We start from the raw sequence: 24,904 nt of genomic DNA, 5'->3' as shown, positions 1-24,904 counted from the left end.
AGTTCGTATGCCGCTGCTGAGAATGAAAGGTGTTCAAACTGTTGAACGTGTGTGGCATCACACTAAACTGCTGTCACTCATTGCGCGAAACATCGCTCATTATGTGAATCATTTTTTACAGTTTGTTTTGCTCATTATGCGAATTGCACACTATGCAAGGTGCTCGTTAAGTGAGGTTCCACTGTATTTAGTAGATTTTATTAACCGAGATAAGCAGCTCTATTACTGACAGCCTTAGATATTTGAAGATATCACAAACTTCAAGAAACTGCAAGATAAGTATCCATTTCTGGTGGTTGCATTTTAACGGGTCGGCTCAGACGCACCTGTACGCCGCAGGCAGCTGCAGAGCCCGCTGCAGCGCGTCTGCACTTCCCGGCGCCAGCACGAGGTAGAGGGCCTCGGTGTCCGCCCGACCGTCGCAGCCGGTCGCGCTCCCTCCACTCTCCTGCTCCTTCCGGTCGTAGAGAACCAGCAGCCGCTGCACGCACTCCAGCAAGTGCTGCCTGTGGATCACCGCGTCAAAGCGCGATGCTGGCTCTTCGCACGACCTGGAAAATGCGCTACTTGAAACTCAGGTAAGTCGTACGTACAGGGCAACGGGGGTCGTTCGATTGATAGTGCCCCACAACTTTTCTCTCGGAACGTATTTTTCTCTTAAGAGGTAGAATTTGGTGACAATGTCAATCGACATTTCTTCCACATTACTTTTTTCCTACACAGTCTGTGGGACACACAAGAGTATGTATTCCTTGCAAGTGTAGGCTTCTGCGAGTATGTGGTCACTGTCAACAAACTTTTTCAGGGTATGTGACTTCATTGTCAGTATGTAAAATTCTCCGATGGTTTGGCCACTATTGCAAATGACCTTTCTGGAGGTGTTTTGTTTGCTGTTGAATGAAAAAAAAAAATAGTTCTTATAGACTAAGGAAGAAGCTGTTTTCGTGATCTGATAGGTTTTAAGGATGAGGAGGAAGGGCATTAATACATCCTTTATTGGTTTTTCTTTTGTTTCTTGTTATTGGTGGAAACAGAAATCCTCTAGTGGCATTTGATTTATTTCTCACCACTGGTGAAAATAGGCATATGAGAAATGAGTGGCAGTTGTGATGTAGTGCCGTTTACTTGCTGCCCAGTGCTAGCTGAGGCGTGCCAGTACCCTGTGTGCCTACGGTCACTTTGGTCTCCTGCCCGACTGTTCGGGTCTCTTGTGAGAGCTGATACCCCGTAGCACTGTTACTGCTGGCAGCTGAGATGCTGAAAGTGTGTACCAATCTTCTCTACTCGTGTTGCCCGGTCATTCGGTTACTTCTATCACCTCTCTAATCTTCATCGTCAGAGTAACGGCCATTTCACCAGTACGCGTGCTTCTCGAAATCCTGTGCTTATTTCGCACTCGTCCTGGCGTTTTGACACTGCCGACTCGGTGTGTTCTCTCGGGCAGATATAGTTTTCGTGTCCACATATCTGTGTCATAATCGGTCACCGAGCCTCATCTACGTACACTAGTTCACACTCGCAGCCGATTTCGTGAACTCCAGCTGTATGTAGTCGTCTACTGCAGCTTTCATTGAACCGAGAACATCTTTTATTACGTCCCTGATTCGAAAAATTGGCTCGAAACTTGCTCTGTGGAGAATTTTCCCCCACGTTCGGTGACCCCTCACAGGCACACTAATACGACGGTACTCTGTGTTTCCTTCTGCACTTCCCTACTGCCTTCCTTTGCCACCTAAGCTTTGCCTATTATTTTCACATCATAACCATACGATCGAAAGGTGGACCCCAGGTTTTTTAGTTCTGCCTCCAGATGTTCGTCATCGCCGATCTTGTGGGTCCTCTCAGTTAAAGTAAGCAGGGCAGATTTCTTCTGAGCAGGGAGATAGTGGCAGTAAGCATTTAGACACCTGTCTATGCTTGTGGATTTTTCTGTATATGCTGTGGTCATGTTTACTATCTGGATTTTGGTAAATTTCCACATCGAGGAAAGGCAGCACCCTATTCTTTTCGATCTCCATAGTAAATTGGATTTTACTATACTGTTCGGTCAGGTGTTGGTGGAAATTCTCTTAATCTTCTTCTCCTTGAGGCCGGAAAACAGAGGTATCATCAATACACCAGAACCAGAATTTTGGGCATAATGGGGCTGACTGGAGAGCTGTTTCTTCAAATGCCTCCATGAACATGTCTGCTGCAATAGGTGAGAGGGGAAACATGCAGGTACATTGTCTGTTGAGGTAGGCGGTCATTAAACAGTGGCGCACTAGCTCACAGACATCGGTAGCAACGCATTCCTCTGAGATGTTCACAGTGGCCGACTGCTCCATTCATAAATAAAGACTTCACATTGTAACTAACCAGCAGATCCATAACCAAGATACATTCTTCTTTTAAAAGTGTCCAAAATGAGTGGGGTCCTTAAAGTATGAATCTATTGGCTCACTAGATGTTGAAGCTTCAGAGCGACTTCTTTTGCTACTTTATAGTTTGGTGAGTTTATGCTGTTAACTGTGGGTCTTGTAGGAAAAGACCTTTGTGGAACTTTGGCATCCCATACGTCCTCAGTGCCGGTGAAACTTGCGGGGTGAATCTTCCAGCTGTGTGAAGTTCATTCTGGTTTGCTTTAACAGTGCTTGTATCAATTTGATTATCTTGGCTGTCAGATTCCCTTTACGTTACTTATAAATGGGTTCACTAAGGAGATCCTCCAGTCATTTGATATAATCTGATATGTCCAACACTATGGCGCCATTTACCTTGTCTGGCTGTAATACTACTTAGCACCGTTCTTCAGGTTTGCAATAGAATATCATTTCTTCTTGCTGATGTTTTGTTTGGGTTGCTTTGTGTGAGCCAGGACTTGTACCCTTTCTTATCCATCACTAATTGTGGTAGGTGACATACTGAAACCTCAATGGATTCGATGATGCCTTCTTTTCATAACCCCTTTTCAGGCTACAGCAAAATTCATCACCTTAGTCAGCATTTGCATAACTGCATCACGTACGGTGTAGATAGAGAGGTTACCCACTGTCTGTCACATGTCCGGTGTCAGTCCATGTTCATCTGTCATTTTCTGCTACAGCTTCTCAAAGTTCCTCGTCTGACGGTTGGTGATACTATCGCTCGACTTCGTGGCTTGTCAAAAAGTTAACCTGTCATCCTTCTAGCAGTCTTTCATATCCAGTTCGCACAATATTCTGTTGTCGGTGTTGAAACTAATATGAATGTGGCATATCCTTTCCAGTAATGACAAGAAATGAAGCAAACACCAATAACAGACATCTAATACCCTTCCTCCATGTACTAAATATCCTATCGGATCACAAAAACAGCTTCTTCCACTGGTATATAAGAACTAAAGTTTTTCTCATTCAGTAGTAAGCAAACCACTCTGAGGAAGGCCATTTGAAATCGTGGCCAAAATGCTGGAAAATTTTATATGCTTATAATGCAGTCATATACTCCAAAAAAATTTAAATTTACTGACACATGTTCCTTGTTGGTAAATGTTCTCGTCACATGATCGTAGCCATGTTGTCACTAGATCAATTGTGCCCTCATCACCTTCAAAGTGTGTCGCACATAAAGAAACATTAAGTCCGCACATATAATGCCATCCACTTCATTCACTGTGTTGGGAGCAGTGGTCATGACAGGACATCTTAAATGCAGCCAATTGTGAAGCTCAGTTTCTGCATTTTCTGATGCTTTATCCATATTTACCCATTGCGCAACACTAGCCCTGTCAAATGCATCATTACCACACACTGTACACAAACATTTACGCATATTCATCACAGTTTATTTTTCCACAAGCAGAAATTCAATTAAAGGGCTTTGCCAGTTAAAGAATGTCTCATCAGGAAAACATTCTGACAGTTCACTATAGCTTTCCAAAAAAAGTTCACTATAGCTTTCCAACCGCTGGAACTGCTCAAAACTTCACACAAGTGTACAAGTAACATCAAGTTTGAAGCACTTAAAGGATGTTTTCCTATATATATTAAAGGCGGTAAAAAATATGGGGCATTATTTATTGGATGATCCTTGTTCTTTGAGATGAGTGAGGCTAAAACGTTCATAATTACATGTTAAAAGGTAAAGTGTGAAACAGAAATCTGATCCACTGTGCTCCATTTTCATTCACTCATACACACAAAAGCACAAAATATTTTAACACTCACAAGGGGACAATCATACCTGTTAATCACATAGGTTGATGAGTCTTGTTGACGAGTCTTCAATATGTTGTTGAGGGACCTTTCATGAGTACCTGTGTAGCTGCTTTCATCGTAAAGTCTCTGAACAGCCTGCCCTTCCCACAAAAAGTTTGATCATTATCAGTTGCATAATTGTGGTTAAAATTAGGGATGAGTATTTCTGTCTGTATTATAAATCCTTCCACAACTGCTAATAATTAATCCATCATTGAGAACTCTTTGGGGATGTCCAAACTATGAACCATAAATGGAATACACATTTGAAGAATTTCTGCTGCACAGATTGATTTATCAATGAAATTACTATGGTGAAAATGACTATTTTTTAATAACTGAATTACATTCTCTGCCAGGGTTCCAATTACCTCTTGCCGTGCCCTGAAATGAGAAATGTCCTGCCCACTATCCTTCCCACCCCTCCTACAGTGGTGTTCCACCATCCAACGAACCTAAACAGTATACTCGTCCATCCTTACACAACCCCTGCTCCCAACCCCTTACCTCATGGCTCATACCGTTGTAATAGACCTAGATGCAAGACTTGTCCCATACATTCTCCCACCACCAAGTACTCCAATCCAGTCACTAACACCTATCCCAGCAAAGGCAGGGCTACCTGTGAAACCAGTCATATGATGTACAAGCTGCGCTACGGAGAAAGGCAGAATAAATGGTCACAGGTTTGTTTAATCTGTGGCAGTGTGTCACAGAGATACTGAAGGAACTGAACTTGAAGACTCTTGAAGATATATGTAAACTACTCCGAGAAAGTCTCTTAATGAAGTTTCAAGAACTGGCTTTAAATGATTACTCCAGGGATACGATACAATCCCCTACGCAATGCTCACATAAGGATTATGAGGATAAGAGTAGAACAATTACTGCGTGCAAAGAGCCATTCAATCAATCATTCTTGCCATGCCCCATATGTGAATGGAACAGGAAGAGACCCTAATAACTGGTACAATGGGATGTACCCTCTGACACGCACCTCATGGCGGTTTACAGAGTGTAGATGCAGATTTAGATGTAGAGGTATTCTATGTAATTTTCAGAGAAGTCATTCAGTAATGTCTCACATGAGGTCTTGTCATGCTACCACTAATAAAACTGTAATTATCGCAGTTGACTGTCAGGTGATTAAAGACTCCTCCAATTATGTACATACCTACCAGTAAACTGAGGGTTTCTCTTATGTTTCCACTTACATTGGGCGATGAATGTTGTGACTGATAGAACAATCCAATCACAAATTTCTGCTTACTCTCAATATTGGGTGTTTACCTTCAATATTGAGTCGTGTACCGAGTAATTATTAACTACACTGTTTTTAGGACAACTTCAAACTCTTGCAGTTTGTTGTGAATACTTCTGCTGCTGATCACATGAACCTGGTTTCCAAAATGCCCAGGTAACTATCACAGTGACTCATCCTTTCCTTTCCTCTGTAGGTGGATCATTTCAACATGTTTTTTCTGCTGGGTTATAGGTGTTAATAGCCTGAGAGATTCTTAGATTGTCACTGCAGATGAAGGATTTACTAGCACAATTTGACCTACCAACCCTACAGCCATCAAAATCACATATAATTAAAAAATGCAGACTGTGATCTAATTAGCTAGAGAAACCTTTAGGGCATATTCAGGAAATAAAATGCAGCCATGGAACCCCTGCTTACGCTCATCAGTGTAAAGTACAACAATGATGTAGTATTTAGATGAAATTCTCAAAAACATGGATTTGAAAACAAAGTCACGTGCACTATTACTTTCACCCTGATAAATCAAAAATAATTACGGGTCTGTTTATTAACCAGGCAGTTGAACAACTGCACCTTTAATGAAGCACAGTCGTGTGGTCCACATTAATTGTTATTAGGCTGTGGTTCCCTCAAATTCCAAATGGCCTAAAAGCTCGCAGCCCATTTATAAAGTTCTCTCCATTGTGTGTGTGTGTGTGGGGGGGGGGGGGGTGACAGTAGGGAATCTCGGTGTCCGAGGCATCGAGAGTGTAGACACGACAAGCGTCTGTTGCCAAATTGTGAGTGGGGCTCACCACCCTTGTCAAAGCAGCTGGTGGGAATATGACCCATCTTATAAGTTCCTGTTGCCAGCCAAATACCCTCACAGTGAACGAAACAGATGAGTTTCAGGTGTGACTGCATAGCCGCACCATGAACTGTGCATTCGTAGTCGAGGCCAGATCACACAAAAATCTCGTATAACATTCAGTCTACTCTCCGTGACCTATGTCTGAGGCATTTTAATGTATCCAATGCCATTAGGTGTTTGACCTTCATATCCCTCACGTGCGATAATTCTGTCACCCTCTCACAAATTTCGAAACCCAAAAACATCATTCAACTTAAAAATTGAGAGTTTTTCATTTTCATTTCAGAAGCAAGACAGGAATGATCAAAATTTACACAGAAACACTGCTTAAGAAAAATTTAAAACCTGTGTACCAGTGCACTCCTCTGACCACCTTATAGTCAGTTGTGACTGACGAGTAGTTGTCATGTGATCGGGTAAGGGTCAAGATATCGTAAAGTTGTCAACAAGCATTGAACAATGAATGGAAGAATTAAGTATGGGCGGAATGTCATCAACTGCTGTATCTAACAGTCACACTTAAAAAGATTTCTGAGGGATACCATTCTCCTGCTCAAATCAGACCAAAGGAGCATCACCTAATGAATGTCTAAAAAAGCGTCGAGAAAGGAAGGACATACAAGTACCCAGAGAGAGCCTCAGATGTTCCATTTGTGGAGCCTTCAGAGGACATTACGCCTCTGAATAACGTCAGTCACAGCTTGAAGAAGATACCTAGACGGTGCCATCCAAGGGACGAAGGACTATCATTGTATTCCCACTTCTCACAGTGTGAGACTATCGAGGGTCGAACAGTACTTCCAAACCTGCCAAAAAAGTGACTACGCAGTTCCTACAATTCTAAGTGCTGGATCATGTGCTAGTCGAACACAACTTCTACTACGGTGACTACTTGGCAATGTGACATCCTTCCCGAGTTTCAGAAGGGATACTAACATTATATTCCTCCAGGAAGCCTTGAATCGGCCTAATTAGAAAGGATAGGAGAAGTTTTTTGATTCTTTTTTCAGGTACTATGATACCAGTACTGGATCCCCTCCTCATCTGGTGCATTCCTAGGACATATGTCAGCATAAATACACAAATATCTGCAACCAGTTGCAGTTAGTTAGCTGTGTGTTCCATACAGCACTTTCACAATTTTTAAAGAAAAGGTGTGAAACGAGGCTACATATCCACAATATATTTAGGAGCTGGTACATTACCGTTTTTGTAAATCTCACAGTGGAGCAAAAATTTTACAAGAATAAACATATTAGTCTTTGACATAACTCTACTTCCTAATAATAGATATAAAGCTGCTTTCTTTAAACTGCTGTACATACTATCGCTTTTTAATAAATGGTTGTCTATGGAACAGAAAATATTGTACTGTACTCCTTTCTGAGACAATAACAGCTTTGGTAATGAGTAATAACGGTCTTTCTTTTTCCAATGTTGAAACTGTGGGAATCACTATTCTCCCCAAGCAGCAACAGTTTATCTATGAGAATTATCTTTAGTGAATATATAAGGGGCAGTCAAATAAAAGAGGGACAGATGGAAAAAAATAAATTAACTGTTTCAATATTATGAGAAGGAAAGTTGCTACTAACCATATAGTGGAGATGCTGAGTAGCTGACAGGCACAACAAAAAGACTCTCACAATTATATCTTTCCGTCATTAAGGCCTTTGTCAACAATAGACAAACATACGCACAGGCAAACACACTTATGCAAACACAGTGTGGGTTGAGTTTGCAAACACACTCACGCAAACTCAACTCACATTACGTTTGCGTGAGTGTGTTTGCGTGTGCGTATGTTTGTCTATTGTTGACGAAGGCCTTAATGACAATAAGCTATAATTGTGAGAGTCTTTTTGTTGTGCCTCTTTGTGACTCAGCATCTTCACTATTTGGTGAGTAGCAACTTTTCTTCTCATAATATTGTTACACTCCAGGATTTTTGATTGTTTAAAGTAAACTTTTTATTATTTAAAAAATAATTTCCATATCTGTTAACACATTTATGCCAATGTGAGACAAGACAATCCATGACTTCACAGAAAAATATTTGTTGGAGTGAACAAGACTGTACAGATGGTGCGTAAGGGCTTCCCAGCAAAATTTCTGCAGTGCAGTCAAAACAACCTCTGCAACATGTGGGATTGCCCACACTGGGAAGCCAAGTTCCCTTTTCCATATAGGCTATCCTCGAAAAGAATAAACAGCTTTTTTTGACAACGCTATAATCTTCTCGAGCCAATATCCGCATAGAAAACTGTAAAGAGGATGAACAATGAAGGCACGCTCTGCTGTGTGCTACGTACCTATATCCGGCGTATGCCAGAAATCTCGCAATCGGCTCCAGTATCTCCACCGATTCCACAGATGGCGTGCCTTGTATTACCAAATCCTGCCTCACAGCACGCAGGCGGTCGAACACAAAGTCGTACACTTCATTCCAAGGCAGGCTCTGGCTGGGAACAACTCTGAAAGTTTACACGGGTGAGACGTTTATTGAGCGGCACTGCCAATGATCGCATTGCTCAAAAATAAACACATGTTAGTTTCATCTAGGACATTAACAATATAAACTGTTTAAAAGAGAGAGAGAGAGAGAGAGAGAGAGAGAGAGAGAGAGAGAGAGAGAGAGAGAGAGAGAATGTGCAGCTAACTTGTGACTTGCACAGTTTATGTTTGGTTGGTAATCTCTAACCCGATCTTGCTTCAACCACAGAAAGTCACTACATACTGCAACCTGTGTGACAGAGGTTAAAGTAAACCTGCACTCTTAGAACAGTATGATAAGAAGCAATGGGTTTGCAATCGTGAATGAGACAATGCAGTTAGTGAGTACTGTTCATTCAGTCGACACACTCAGGCAGTGCATGCTTTGTCACTTTATGGCAAGACAGATTATCAATACGGAAAATTGTCAACCAAATTGGTGTACAGAGGGATGGGTGTAAGGCAATGACCAAACACCAATAAAGTTGGGAGAAAAAAGAAACTTGGTGAACACCACAGTAGCATCCGATCACTGATCTCTCTCGTGAGAAACAAAACAATGAAGCTCTTATAGTGGTCAACTGCAGCCAACTACATCAGATGATGATTTTTATATACAATGGTGGTCTGATAATACTGGTAAAAAAAAAAGAAAAATGTTTGTTTCATAAACAACTTACCTTGCTTCTCAACATAGTCTTCTTTGAAGGATATACATTTGTCCAGCAATCCTCCAGCTTTTTCATCCAGCCGGAAATGTAAGTTCTGTTGAACTATCACTTCCCCATTTGATGAAAATTTCTTCCCAAAGAAGCCGAAGCTTCAAGTTATGGAATGGCAAAAGTCACTTGGGGCTAAGTCTGGTGAATAGGGTGGATGCTGAACAGCTTCAAAGCTCAGCACTTTCGCTATTGTTATTACTGATGTGAGGGATGGTGCATTATCCTGGTGAACCAGCACTTTTTTGTGTGCCTCTCTTCGTATTTTTTTTTTAGCCAACACAAGTTTCAAATGATCCAACAATGAAACAGAATAGTGTCCAGTTATGGGTCTCCCCTTTTTCTAGTATTCTATGAGGACTATTCCTTAAAAAACAGTGACCATCTCCTTACCAGCTGACAAAATGGTCTTAGCCTTCTTCAGTGCACTTTCATCAGCCTTTGTTCATTGTTTTGACTCAAGTATATAATGGCGGATCCAGGTTTCATCAACAGTCACAAACCAGTGCTAAAAGTATTGCAGATTATATTAAACATCAAAAGACATTGTGTTCAAATATTGTGCTGGATGTGCTTTTGGTCAACTGTAAGCAACTGCGGCACCCACGTCACTCACAGCTTTCATATAGGTCATTCTCCATGCTGTAATTCATGCATTAGCTCAGTTGAGATGCCTACAGTCTCAGCGATCTCACAAATTCTTATTCAGCGGTCTCGGATTACCGTACCATCGGTTTTGAAGGCTTTGTGGTGACCCCGACTGAATGGGCGGAACGAGCTTCGTCTTCAGTGCTCGTCCAATCGTTACAATTTTTTTATCCAAAATTAAATGGTCTCCAATGGCGGTTTGAGTCCATATGAAATACATGCAATTCTGTTTTGATTTGTGTGGCACTTCAACCCTTCACCAGAAAAACTGTAATAACAGCACGTAATTTGATTTTCCCTATTTTCAATTGCTGTTGACACATTGATGAATTCAGATAGCTGTCATCAATGAACTGTAAGCCGTACATTGTTGAAATTCTTTATATGAGCCTTGGGATAATAACGCTTACCAAGAATGATACACAATAAACATGTTCCGTTGTTTCACGGAAATTTATCAGAATTATCAAACCACCTTTGTATGTTCACAGAGTCACTGTCTGGGCTTGGCCAACTACATTCTGCCAGTTCTGCAACTCAAGTGTGGAGAGGAATCGTACAAGATGGAATGGGTGTGGACACAGGGAGAGGGGAGGTGCAAAATGGGGTGAAAATTTGGCAAAAAGTGGCCGATAGCTGCGAGAGAGGCAGCAGATACACGGAGAAGAGACTCAGAACCAGTGTGCCCACTCAGGCTGAAGGCAGTGGGACTGCATACGACACACAGCGACGTGGACGGGTGGATCTGGACAGAGGCTGCAGAGAGGAGGTGGTGAGGGGAATCAGGTACCTGAGGCAGAGGCGGAGGTTGGTGTCGGACAGGGCCTGGCAGAGAAGGAAGTCGGGGGGATTAACAGACCTGAGAATGTGATGCTGGGATACTCAGTTCAGAGACATTGGTGTCTGGTGCAATGTTGAATGACAGAGCACTGAACTCGATTGAAGAGTTATAGAGATAGGCAGCCAGTTGCCGGCGTTCAGTTATTGGCAAGAGGTGCAGTCCTGAGTGCAGTGGCCTGTTTCTCATGTAGAACTGAACTTGAGGCTCTGTTCTGCCGAGAAATCAATTTTGTGGATACGGTAAATGGATTATTGGGTTTAAAAATGATGACAGCATAGAAACGGGCCTGTAGTTTTCTGCCTATTGTGTTACTTTTCCTGAAACAGAGGCATAACTCTTGACTGTTTAAGATATAATGGAAAGTTCCCCACTGGAAATGACTCATTCATTATGTTGGTGTAGGGAGACTCTCTTCCCAATACACACTGTTTCAATGCATCTAGGCCTCTTGTTGTTGTCTTCAGTACAGAGACTGGTTTGATGCAGCACTCCATGCTACTCTATGCCGTGCAAGCTTCTTCATCTCCCTGTACCTACTGCAACCTACATCCTTATGAATCTGATTAGTGTATTCATCTCTTGGTCTCCCTCTACGATTTTTACCCTCCACGCTGCCCTCCAATACTAAATTGGTGATCCCTTTATGCCTCAGAACATATCCTACCAACCGATCCCTTTTTCTAGACAAGTTGTGTCACAAATTTCTCTTCTCCCCAATTCTATTCAATACCTCCTCATTAGTTATGTGATCTACCCATCTAATCTTAAGCATTCTTCTGTAGCACCACATTTCGAAAGCTTCTATTCTCTTCTTGTCCAAACTATTTATTGTCCATGTTTCACTTCCATACATGGCTACACTCCATACAAATACTCTCAGAAACGACTTCCTGACACTTAAATCAATACTCGATGTTAACAAATTTCTCTTCTTCAGAAACGCATTCCTTGCAATTCCGTCTACATTTTATATCATCTCCACTTCGACCGCCATCACTTGATTTGCTCCCCAAATAGCAAAACTCCTTTACTACTTTAAGTGTCTCATTTCCTAATCTAATTCCCGCAGCATCACCCGACTTAATTCGACTACATTCCATTATTCTCGTTTTGCTTTTGTTGATGTTCATCTTATACCCTCCTTTCAAGACACTGTCCATTCTGTTCAACTGCTCTTCCAGGTCCTCTACTGTCTCTGACAGAATTACAATGTCATCGGTGAACCACAAAGTTTTTATATCTTCTCCATGGATTTTGAAATCTACTCCGAATTTTTCTTTTGTTTCCTTTACTACTTGCTCAATATACAGGTTGAATAACATCGGGGATAGGCTACAACCTGTCTCATTCCCTTCCCAAACACTGCTTCCCTTTCATGTCCCTCAACTCTTATAACTGCCTTCTGGTTTCTGTACAAATTGTAAACAGCCTTTCGCTCCCTGTATTTTACCCCTGCCACCTTCAGTTTTTGAAAGAGAGTATTCCAGTCAACATTGTCAAAAGATGTTTGCCTTTCCTTAATCTATCTTCTAAGATAAGTCGTAGTGTCAGTATTGCCTCCCGTGTTCCAACATTTCTACGGAATCCAAACTGAGCTTCCCCGATGTTGGCTTCTATCAGTTTTTCCATTCGTCTGTAAAGAATTCACGTTAGTATTTTGCAGCTGTGACTTATTAAACTGATAGTTTGGTAATTTTCACATCTGTCAACACCTGCTTTCTTTGGGATTGGAATTATTATATTCCTCTTCAAGTCTGAGGGTATTTCACCTGTCTCATACATCTTGCTCACCAGATGGTAGAGTTTTGTCAGGACTGGGTCTCCCAAGGCTGTCAGTAGTTCTAATGGAATGTTGTCTACTCCTGGGGACTTGTTTCGACTTAGGTCTTTCAGTGCTCTGTCAAACTCTTCACGCAGTATCATATCTCCCTGTCCATCTTCATCTACAGTGTCCTTAAGTACGTCGCCCATGTATAGACCCTCTATATACTCCTTCCACCTTTCTGCTTTCTCCTCTTTGCTTAGAACTGGGTTTCCATGCCTTCACTACTTCATCCCTCAAAACTACCCATTCTTCTTCTACTGTATATCTTTCCCCCATTCCTGTCAATCGTTCCCTTATGCTCTCCCTGAAACACTGTACAACCTCTGGTTTAGTCAGATTATAAAGGTCCCATCCCGTTAAATTCCCACCTTTTTGCAGTTTCTTCAGTTTTAATCTACAGTTCATAACCAATAGATTGTGGTCAGAGTCCACATCTGCCCCTGGAAATGTCCTACAATTTCAAACCTGGTTCCTAAATCTCTGTCTTATCATTATATATTCTATCTCAATCCTTCCAGTATCTCCAGGCTTCTTCCATGTATACTACCTTCTTTTATGATTCTTGTACCACCCATCACTATTAAATTTTCATCTCCCATCACTACCTGAATAATTTCTTTTATGTCATCATACATTTCATCAGTCTCTTCGTCATCTGCAGATCTAATTGGCATATAAACTTGAACTACTGCAGTAGGCGTGGGCTTCATGTGTATATCTTGGCCACAATAATGTGTTCACTATGCTGTTTGTAGTAGTCTACCCACACTCCTATTTTTTATTCATTATTCATTATTATTATTAAAGTGGCCTTGCTGTTCTGGTACTGCGAATGGCTGAAGCAAGGGGAAACAACAGCCGTAATTTTTCCCGAGGGCACGCAGCTTTACTGTACGATTAAATGATGATTGCGTCCTATTGGGTAAAATATTCCAGAGGTAAAATAGTTCCCCATTCGGATCTCTGGGCGGGGACTACTCAAGAGGACGTTGTTATCAGGAGAAAGAAAACTGGCGTTTTACGGATCAGAGCGCGGAATGTCAGATCCCTTAATCGGGCAGGTAGGTTAGAAAATTTAAAAAGGGAAATGGACAGGTCAAAGTTAGATATAGTGGGAATTAGTGAACTTCGGTGGCAAGACTTTTGGTCAGGTGAATACAGGGTTATAAATACAAAATCAAATAGGGGTAATGCTAGAGTAGGTTTAATAATGAATAAAAATTAGGAGTACAGGTAAGCTACTACAAACAGCATCGGGAACACATTATTGTGGCCAAGATAGACACAAAGCCCACGCCTACTACAGTAGTACAAGTTTATATGCCAACTAGCTGTGCAGATGATGAAGAAATTGTTGAAATGTATGATGAGATAAAAGAAATTATTCTGATAGTGAAGGGAGACAAAAATTTTATAGTCATGGGTGACTGGAATTCAACAGTAGGAAAAGGGAGAGAAGGAAACATAGTAGCTGAATATGGATTGGGGCTAAGAAATGAAAGAGGAAGCCGCCTGGTAGAATTTTGCGCAGAGCATAACTTAATCATAGCTAACACTTGGTTCAAGAATCATGAAAGAAGGTTGTATAGATGCAAGAACCCTGGAGATACTAAAAGGTATCAGATAGATTATATAATGGTAAGACAGAGATTTAGGAACCAGATTTTAAATTGTAAGACATTTCCAGGGGCAGATGTGGACTCTGACCACAATCTATTGGTTATGAACTGTAGATTAAAACTGAAGAAACTGCAAAAAGGTGGGAATTTAAGGAGATGGGACCTGGATAAACTGAAAGAACCAGAGGTTGTACAGAGTTTCAGGGAGAGCATAAGGGAACAATTGACAAGACTGGGGGAACAAATACAGTAGAAGAAAAATGGGTAGCTTTGAGAGATGAAATAGTGAAGGCAGCAGAGGATCAAATAGGTAAAAAGACGAGGGCTAGTAGAAACCCTTGGGTATCAGAAGAAATATTGAATTTAATTGATGAAAGGAGAAAATATAAAAATGCAGTAAATGAAGCAGGCAAAAAGGAATACAAACGTGCCAAAAATGAGATCGACAGGAAGTGCAAAATGGCTAAGCAGGGATGGCTAGAGGACAAATGTAAGGATGTAGAGGCTTATCTCACTAGGGGTAAGATAGATACTGCCTACAGGAAAATTAAAGAGGTCTTTGGAGAAAGGAGAACCACTTGCATATCAAGAGCTCAGATGGAAACCCAGCTCTAAGCAAAGAAGGGAAAGCAGAAAGGTGGAAGGAGTATACAGAGGGTCTATACAAGGGCGACGTACTTGAGGACAATATTCTGGAAACGAAGAGAATGTAGATGAAGACGAAATGGGAGATAAAATACTGCATGAAGAGTTTGACAGAGCACTGAAAGACCTGAGTCGAAACAAGGCCCCCAAAGTAGACAACATTCCATTAGAACTACTGACAGGCTTGGGAGAGCCAGTCCTGACAAAACTCTACCATCTGGTGAGCAAGATGTATGAGACAGGTGAAATACCCTCAGACTTCAAGAAGAATATAATAATTCCAATCCCAAAGAAAGCAGGTGTTGACAGATGTGAAAATTACTGAACAATCAGTTTAATAGGCCACAGCTGCAAAATACTAATGCGAATTCTTTACAGACGAATGGAAAAACTAGTAGAAGCCGACCTTGGGGAAGATCAGTTTGGATTCCGTAGAAATATTGGAACACGGGAGGCAATACTGACCTTATGACTTATCTTAGAAGAAAGATTTAGGAAAGGCAAACCTACGTTTCTAGCATTTGTACAAGGCTATTTACAATTTGTACAGAAACCAGATGGCAGTTATAAGAGTCGAGGGACATGAGAGGGAAGCAGCGGTTGGGAAGGGAGTGAGACAGGGTTGTAGCCTCTCCCCGATGTTATTCAATCTGTATATTGAGCAAGCAGTAAAGTAAACAAAAGAAAAATTTGGAGTAAGTATTAAAATCCATGGAGAAGATATAAAACTTTGAGGTTCGCCGATGACATTGTAATTCTGTCAGAGACAGCAAAGGACTTGGAAGAGCAGTTGAACGGAATGGACAGTGTCTTGAAAGGAGGGTATGGAATGTAGTCGAATTAAGTCGGGTGATGCTGAGGGAATTAGATTAGGAAATGAGACACTTAAAGTAGTGAAGGAGTTTTGCTATTTGGGGAACAAAATAACTGATGATGGTCGAAGTAGAGAGGATATAAAATGTAGACTGGCAATGGCAAGGAAAGCGTTTGTGAAGAAGAGACATTTGTTAACATTGCGTATAGATTTAAGTGTCAGGAAGTTGTTTCTGAAAGTATTTGTATGGAGTGTAGCCATGTATGGAAGTGAAACATTGACGATAAATAGTTTGGACAAGAAGAGAATAGAAGCTTTTGAAATGTGATGCTACAGAAGAATGCTGAAGATTAGATGGGTAGATCACATAACTAATGAGGAGGTATTGAATAGAATTGGGGAGAAGAGGAGTTTGTGGCACAACCTGACAAGAAGAAAGGACCTGTTGGTAGGACATGTTCTGAGGCATCAAGGGATCACAAATTTAGCACTGGAGGGCAGCGTGGAGGGTAAAAATCGTAGAGGGAGACCAAGAGATGAATACACTAAGCAGATTCAGAAGGTTGTAGGTTGCAGTAAGTACTGGGAGACGAAGAAGCTTGCACAGGATAGAGTAGCATGGAGAGCTGCATCAAACTAGTCTCAGGACTGAAGACCAGAACAACAACAACAAGTTACGTAATGGACTTTGCATCAAAATAAATGTCGAAGACCAGTCCATTATGTAATATAGGTTTTCTTAATAAGGCAAAATGCGTTAAAATATCATGCAAATGTAAACATTACGCTATGCTACAGGTCAATCTGTTAGCATAAACTTTATTTGGTTTTCATATTTATTAGCTTCATGAATTCACAAGCAATTATCACTTTTTAACTTAACCTAAACCTCTAGCTAGAGTGTACACTGGATACCCCTCTCGCCTACACATGAAGTACCGTTTATGGTGACAAAGAGATCTGTACCGATACCCGTGGTTCAGGAAAGGCTGAAAAGTGATACAATGACCGTGAGTTGTGGAAGGCAACGAATGTGAAAGACAAATATAGTTTGTGGTAATAGACTGACCCACTTGTAGTGTGGCCTACATTTTAACGCACTTTTCGTCATAAAATTACCACTATAAGGTAAATTATGAAAACGTATATTAGTTAATGGAACAAGTTTACAACACGTATTTTGATGCATATTATGTACTACGTAGGGTCGAATATAAACTACGAAAAATGGAAAGGAGGCCCAATACGGAAGTTATACCCATTACCAGAAGTTGTAGTGCAAATAATGACTTACAGCTGCGTACCATCATTGCTGATGACTTACTCGGATAAGAGATATTTTACAGTCTGGAGCAGCACCTGCGGGGGCCGGATATCGTCGGGGTCCGGTGGTCCGTGTCCAGCTGCCGGCCGACTGAAGCTTTTAATTACGCGTTTGTAGTCAGCTCGCCACCGTGACTTGATAGTTCTTCTGTTTCCAGTTACAGATTCACTTTTCCCCATCTGCACACTTTCCAACTGATGTAGCAAACCATTTCGCTCTCGCCTAAAAGGGAAAAAAATAAGATGGCGCTTATTAAAATAGCAAACTCTGATAATTATCAGAGAACAGTATACTGTATTCTTTTTCCTTTCTACTTGTGTGGTACAAATGGGTGCCTGACCGACGCAATGTCTCGGCCACGTGTACAATGAGCATACAGGAGAGTAAAAGTAGGTAGCCACATAAACAGGTTGCGGTTGAACTCTAAAGCAGAGGGTTTCCAGGAAAGAAATTGTCACTCAAGATATTATTTATGAATAGGATATTGCTCGGTACTCTAGTTCGAACTCACATCCTTATTTCTTTTTCTGGACACATTGACATGCATTTCCCTCGAATGAAGGTATTCACAGTTGAGCTGCTATTCATCTTAAAAGTCACGTGTACTACTGCAATTCATATAAACGTGTGAAGACTACGCTCAACAATATCCAAAATTACGAAATAATAAAGTACATATTTTTCCCCGAATCTACTGTCGCACGCCGGAACCACTCGTTCTAACATTCCCTGCGCCATGTGGTCTACGACGGTTTCATAAAAGTCAAACTCAGTTCCCCCACATGTTATGCTGTTTCATCTGTATAATATTCTCACGTGTTTACAAACACACAAAAGCTAAATAACACACGCCAGAGAAAAAGTAAACAAACCAAAGATGGTATTTTTTTACCCCATTCAGTCATTGCTGCGCAATAATAAAGTTTTGTTCACTCACTATCCATTTTCTTTCGTGTAGGTAAGCATTACCTATCCCTCATAGCTTACCATTAAACTTTATATCTTTATCTGTCTATTACATATAAACACGATTATCTTCTTGCAGGTTTTAATCCTCGGGTCATATAGCACAGACTTGACTGGCAATTTTTGCAGGATTTTACTCTTCATATGAAATGCTAGAAACTTGTTCCTCGCCTCAGTATATTTTCTGAATTGAAATAACATATGTTCGTATCTCCCCGAGTAGTGTTATTACAATCATCGTATTAATACTAACAGGAACCTCGGTCGTTTTTTAGCTGATGCAGTTATCTATAACGAAACACTGTCTGAAAAAAGCTGCACAAGATTTCAAAGTGTGCAAAGATTGACAACATATCTTAAATGTTCAGGAATGTAAAACTGCGCACTTCAAAAACGAATAAACACAATATCCTGTGACTATAATATCAATGAGTCACTGATGCGGTCGGCCAACTCACACAGACACCTGGGTGTCAGTCATTGTAGGAATACGAAATGGAGTAATTACATAGGCTCAGGCATGGGTAAAGCAAGTGCTAGACTTCCGTTTGTTGGTAGAATACTGGGGAAGGCACTCAGTCTACAAAGGGAAATACTTACAAATCACTCGTGTGACCAGTTCTAGAATATCGCTCAAGTGCCTGGGATCCATACTGAACAGGGCTAACAGGGGATGTTGAAAGTATACAGAGATGAAGGGTATGAATGGTTACAGGGCTGATTTATCCATGGGAGTGTCTCAGAGATACTGTAGGAACTATACTGGAGCTCTCTTGAAGATAGATGTAAACTATCCCGAGAAAGTCTACTAACAAAGTTTCAAGAACTCGCTAGTGGCCTCCTTTGTGTAGTGAGCTCTGCATCCATGTTTCCTATCAGTATTCGATTGCGTGTTTCTGAATAAGTTGTCCATATTCCATATAGTTGAGCTTTATTTCTAATGGTGTTCCGTTGCTTATAGCCTGTTTTGCCACTTGATCTCTCCTTCATTGCCTGAGATTCCAAAATGGGCTTTCACCTACGTAAAGGCGATTTGTTTCTGTCTTTTGAGGTATTCATAATACCAATAAGGAACTTGGAGTAGGTACTCATTGGTGGTTTTTCAGACTTTTATATTTGATATTGCTTGAAGGGACTTTTCCAGTCCGATAATATTGCATAGGATGTATAGTTCTCATTCATACACCATTGTATCGCCTTTAATATTGGGATTGTTTTGGACAAATAGGTAGAAGTAGTTGGTAATTTAAAATTTTTGACTATCTGCAGTTGTGGACTAAATATAACACATCCTGTGTTGTCATCTGCTGATGTCTTTGATCCATTTGCGAATACGTCGGTTTCCCATTGTCTTGTTTCCTCCATTCGTCTTTGCATTGCTGTAAGTGTCTCCAAGACATCAGACTTTCCCTCTGTCGTTTCCATTGAGATGCGATTTCTGATGATGAAATAGTCATATTGGTAAGCAGATGACTCTATACTTTTGGCAAAATCTTTGCACTTATTTTCCAAATCAGTACATGCCAAAATGAAATCCAAAGGCTTTCTGCCCCAATTTCCTGGAAAGAACAGTGCAGTCATAGAATGTGATGAACTGAAAACTATCAGCATAATAATTTCTCTACTCTGTATCGTTCCACAAACTCTTCCTCCATATTTGGAAGGATATTTCTCACGCCTCCACTAGTAGTGTATTTATCTGTGAGGATTTCGTCACTCCTAAGTACGTGCATATACAGTGATACTGTAATCTGCTCAGCTTCTCGACATTTTGCAAGTTGTGGATTTGTAGTACATATATCCTTAATTCAATCTGGATCGAATGATTCAGGTATTAATAGGAAATGTCCACGTAAACCTGTTGTCTAGTGTCATTCAAAAGAACCAAATAAATGCTATAACTTGTATTATTTTATCATATATATGTGTTAAATAATTTCTTGGTACATAACCATTCCTAGTGAAAATGACTACCAAAGATTTCTCCAGTGTCACCATCAGGCCATTGCCCCAAAGTCAGTGACTCAGTTCTTTTGTCGATAACATAAGTTTGCTCACCACCTTCTGTTTTACTCTCTCTAATATATAGAGTCCATTCATTGGTTAATGACGAAATACCTTCTACAAACGTTAGTGGAGTCCTAAATGTAGCAACTTATCAAACAGTATATTTGTCTAAATATTATCATACACTTTTGCAATATCCTAAAATAGTGCTGCTCTATAGTTGATCTCACCAAAGCCAACTAACATGCTGTTGTCCCTGCATCTTTTACCTCTACAGAACCCGAATTGTGATCCATCTGGTAAGAATGATAATTCTACCCACCATTCCATTTACCTTTATATTAGTTTTTCCAATGTTTTAGCAATATGTGACGACAGTGAAGTCAGTCTGTATGAGTGGCTAATAATGGTTCCTTCCATTTTTTAAAATTTAGGACTATGATCTGTGTCTTCCATTTTGGGACTAATTCTTGATGCATCCAAATTCCATTACAGATTTCAAACAGCATTGTCAGGCATGTTTTGTATTGTGGAATATGTTTTCTGATCAATTGCTGAGGCAGTATAAGTGCTATCTTTGATGACTTTTAGATTAGATTAGATTTACTTTCATTCCAATTGATCCGTAGTGAGGAGGTCCTCCAGGATGTGGAACATGTCAGAAAAACAACAATACATGACAAATATTTAAACTAAAACAAATAAGCTAATGTACCATTCCACAGGTCCCAAGTGGAATGATCGTCATTTTTTAATGAACACTAAGAGTCATTTTACAAATACTATTGCACTGAATTTAAAATAAAAAAGTTTTATATTTATTTATAAGGTAAGAAACATGTAATACAACTACTGTAATACTTATTTACAATGAACACATTACTGCACTGAAATGGTGCAGAAGTTAGATTATACTTACACACACACACACACACACACACACACACACACACACACACACACACACACACACACACAAATTTTCAGTGAACACATTACTGCACTGAAATTGTGCAGAAGTTATGTTGTACTTATATACAAATCAGTTGGTTTTCCTCAGAAATTCATCAATGGAGTAGAAGGAGTTGGCCACCAATAAATCCTTTAGGCTTCTCTTAAACTGAATTTCATTGGTTGTTAAGCTTTTTATGGCTGCTGGCAAGTTATTGAAAATGTGTGTTCCTGAATAATGCACACCTTTTTGTACAAGACTAAGTGACTTTAAATCCTTGTGAAGATTATTCTTATTTCTAGTATTGATTCCATGAATTGAGCTGTTGGTTTGAAAAAGTGATATATTTTTAATGACAAATTTCATTAAGGAATAAATATATTGGGAAGCTGTAGTTAGTATCCCTAGTTCCCTAAACAGGCTTCTGCAGGATGTTCTTGAGTTCACACCACATATAATTCTTACTGCACGTTTTTGTGCCCGGAAAACTTTAGCTTGGCTTGATGAATTACCCCAGAAAATAATCCCATATGACATTATGGAATGAAAGTAAGCATAGTATGCCAGCTTTTTCATTTTTATATCCCCTATGTCTGACAAAATTCGCATTGCAAACAGAGATTTGTTAAGACGCTTCAGCAGTTCTGTGGTGTGCTCCTCCCAGTTGAATTTATTATCAAGCTGTAATCCCAAGAATTTAACACTGTCCACTTCTTCTATCTTCTTGTCATCATATGTTAGACATATACTCTTGGGACACCCCTTACAAGTTCTGAACTGCATGTAGTGTGTTTTTTCAAAGTTTAGTGACAAAGAATTGGCTAGGAACCAGTGATTAATGTCTACAAATATTTTATTGGCTGATCTTTCTAAGACTACACTTGATTTGCTATTTATTGCAATGTTTGTATCATCAGCAAACAAAACAAACTTGGCATCTGGTAATGTTACTGATGAAAGGTCATTGATATACACAAGAAAAAGTAAGGGCCCCAAAATGGAACCTTGTGGGACCCCACATGTGATTAGTTCCCAGTTGGATGATGCCTGATAGCTTGATACATGTCTCTTTCCTAATAACACCCTTTGTTTCCTGCCAGAGATATAAGATTTGAACCATTTTGCAGCATTTCCTGTTACACTATAATATTCTAGTTTACTTAAAAGGATATTGTGATTTACACAGTCAAATGCCTTTGACAGATCACAAAATATACCAGTTGCCTGCAATTTTTTGTCTAATGAATTAAGTACATTTTCACTGTAAGTGTAGATAGCCTTCTCAATATCAGAACCTTTTAGAAATCCAAACTGTGACTTTGACAGTATGTTATTTGAGATAAGATGGTTATAAAGACGACTGTACATTACTTTTTCGAAAATTTTTGAGAATGCTGGCAACAGTGAAATTGGACGGAAATTTGATGCTATTTCTTTATCTCCCTTCTTAAACAGTGGCTTAACTTCAGCATATTTCAGCCATTCGGGAAATATTCCACTGATAAACGACTGGTTACACAGATAGCTTAATATGTTACTTAGCTCAGAATCACATTCTTTAATTAACTTTGTTGATATTTCATCATACCCACTAGATGTTTTTGATTTTAAAGATTTTATGATGGACATTATTTCTGTTGGGGTAGTGAGGGTCAAATTCATATTATGGAAGTTACTTGAAATGTCTGGTCTAAGGTAATCCATAGCAGCATCTACCGAACCTGACAACCCCATCTTTTCAGTAACAGTTATAAAATGTTTGTTAAAAAGTTCTGCAACACTATACACATCTGTCACCAATGCATCATTTACTCTTAATGCTATTTGTTCCTCTTCATGTCTGGTTCTACCGGTCTCCTCCTTCACTATATCCCATATTGTCTTTATTTTGTTATCTGATATGACTATCTTTTCCTTGTAATATATTTGCTTTGACATCCGTATTACAGTCTTTAATATTTTGCAGTATTTCTTATAATGTGCTATAGCATCAACATTGGAAATGTTTCGGATTGACAGATACAGTTTTCTTTTTGTTTTACAAGATACCCCTATTCCTCGAGTAATCCATGGCTTCTTTGTAGACTTTGCTCTAACCTTGGTAAGTTTTGGGGGAAAGCAGTGTTCAAATAAGGTAAGCACACTATTAGCAAAAATGTTATATTTTTCATTCATGCCATGAGCACTGTAAACATCAGTCCAGTGAATGTCTCTGAGGAGTGTCCTAAAATAATCAATTTTTGGCTTACTGATTACCCTCTTGAGCTCAGATTTAACAGATTTTATATCCTGTTCAGTATTAACATTTAACAGAAGGAACTGCATGTCATGGTCTGAGAGGCCATTGACTATTGGTTTTGTAATATAATTTTGTTCATTTGACTTTTCTATAAAGATATTATCAATGGCTGTTTGTGAGCAAGTGGTTATCCTAGTGGGGAACTTTACTGTGGGAATTAAGTTGAATGATAGTGTTACTAACTCAAATAGGTTCTTATTGGGAGAGTCTTTAAGGAAATCTACATTGAAATCACCAGCAACCACTATTTCTTTGTTTTTGGTTGTTAAATGGGCCAGTACAGCTTCAAGGTGGTTTACAAACAGATTAAAGTTACCTGCAGGTGCTCGATATACACTTAATATTATGAAAGATTTTTTGTGAAAATCTAATTCTGTTGCACATGCTTCCATATGCTGTTCTAGGCAAAATTTATGAATGTCTATGTTCTTAAATTTATGACAGTTCCTGATGAATGTGGCAACTCCTCCTTTCTCCATTTCTGATCTACAATAGTGAGATGCTAACCTAAACCCTGTAACACTTAAAAGTTCTATACCAGTGGTCACATGATGTTCAGAGAGGCAGATTATGTCAGCTGGGTTTGAAGACTCTAATTCATCTATGCAGATAGTTAATTCATTAATTTTATTTCTCAGTCCTCGAATATTTTGATGCAATAAAGATAGCTGACATTTCACATTGACTGACTTAAAATTGGATGGAGTTAAAATATCTGCTGACAGTTGAAAATTCTTAACCAATGGCTGTTTATGTTGATGTAATAAGCTGGAATTATGTTTTTTGATTTCTTTCTCAAACTGAAGGTTTGTCTCAGTTCTAACCTCTCTTAAAATTTGTTTTCTTTCTGTCCTCCCTACCCTAAAAAAGGGTCTTTTCTGAATCCTATAACCACTGGTATTTTACCACTCATGACAGTGCCTCCCCCCTTTAACTTTCCTGCTATTTCCCCAGCCAATTTACCCTTCCCCTTCCTGTTGAGGTGAAGGCCATGCCTAGTATAATCCCACCTACTGACAGAATCAACATGAACCACACCAATGTGTGACCCCGCACCCGACATGAGCAGCCGTTCCAGCTCCAAATTAACTCTCTTGACAGAAGAGTTCAAATGAGGTCGGTCATGGCGCCCAAGAACAGATACAAACTCAACACTGGTATGCCTCGATGCTGATGCAATCTTCGCCAGGTCACACTCTATGCTGTACCCAGGATCTCTGTCAATACTGTTACCTGCCCCACCCACTATAACCACGGTGTCTTCCTTAGTGAAATCTTTGCAAAGTGATCCTAAATCCTCTGTCACCTGCTCCAGACCAGCACTAGGTTTAAAAAAATTGGTGACCTGGTATTCTGATCCTAGTTCATCCTGCAAGAGTTGGCCAACACCTCTTCCATGGGAACTACCTAGCAACAAC

The 24,904-nt window shown here is 39.9% G+C and overlaps 1 protein-coding gene across 5 annotated transcripts in view; it reads right to left on the bottom strand.

The window, feature by feature from the left end:
* Positions 1 to 18,216, bottom strand: part of LOC126428116 (SAC3 domain-containing protein 1) — a 43,185-nt gene extending 24,969 nt beyond the window's left edge. For 4 of the 5 annotated variants that reach the window (XM_050090019.1, XM_050090022.1, XM_050090021.1 and 1 more), the window contains exons 1-4: positions 17,774 to 18,104; positions 17,263 to 17,484; positions 8,647 to 8,808; positions 327 to 551 (exon numbers count right to left, since the gene is read on the bottom strand). In XM_050090019.1, coding sequence (XP_049945976.1) covers positions 327 to 551; positions 8,647 to 8,808; positions 17,263 to 17,484; positions 17,774 to 17,850 — 686 coding nt within the window. In that variant the 5' untranslated portion in view covers positions 17,851 to 18,104. Of the gene's footprint in view, positions 1 to 326; positions 552 to 8,646; positions 8,809 to 17,262; positions 17,485 to 17,773; positions 18,105 to 18,154 lie in introns of those variants that run through there. The other variant, XM_050090020.1, reaches the window with a different exon arrangement.
* Between the last annotated feature and the right edge of the window lie 6,688 nt (positions 18,217 to 24,904).

The sequence above is a fragment of the Schistocerca serialis genome, chromosome 12 (assembly GCF_023864345.2).
Source record: "Schistocerca serialis cubense isolate TAMUIC-IGC-003099 chromosome 12, iqSchSeri2.2, whole genome shotgun sequence".
Taxonomy (NCBI): Eukaryota; Metazoa; Arthropoda; class Insecta; order Orthoptera; family Acrididae; genus Schistocerca; species Schistocerca serialis.
Note: the sequence above shows the minus strand (reverse complement) of the source record. Positions and strands in the feature narration are given on the sequence as shown.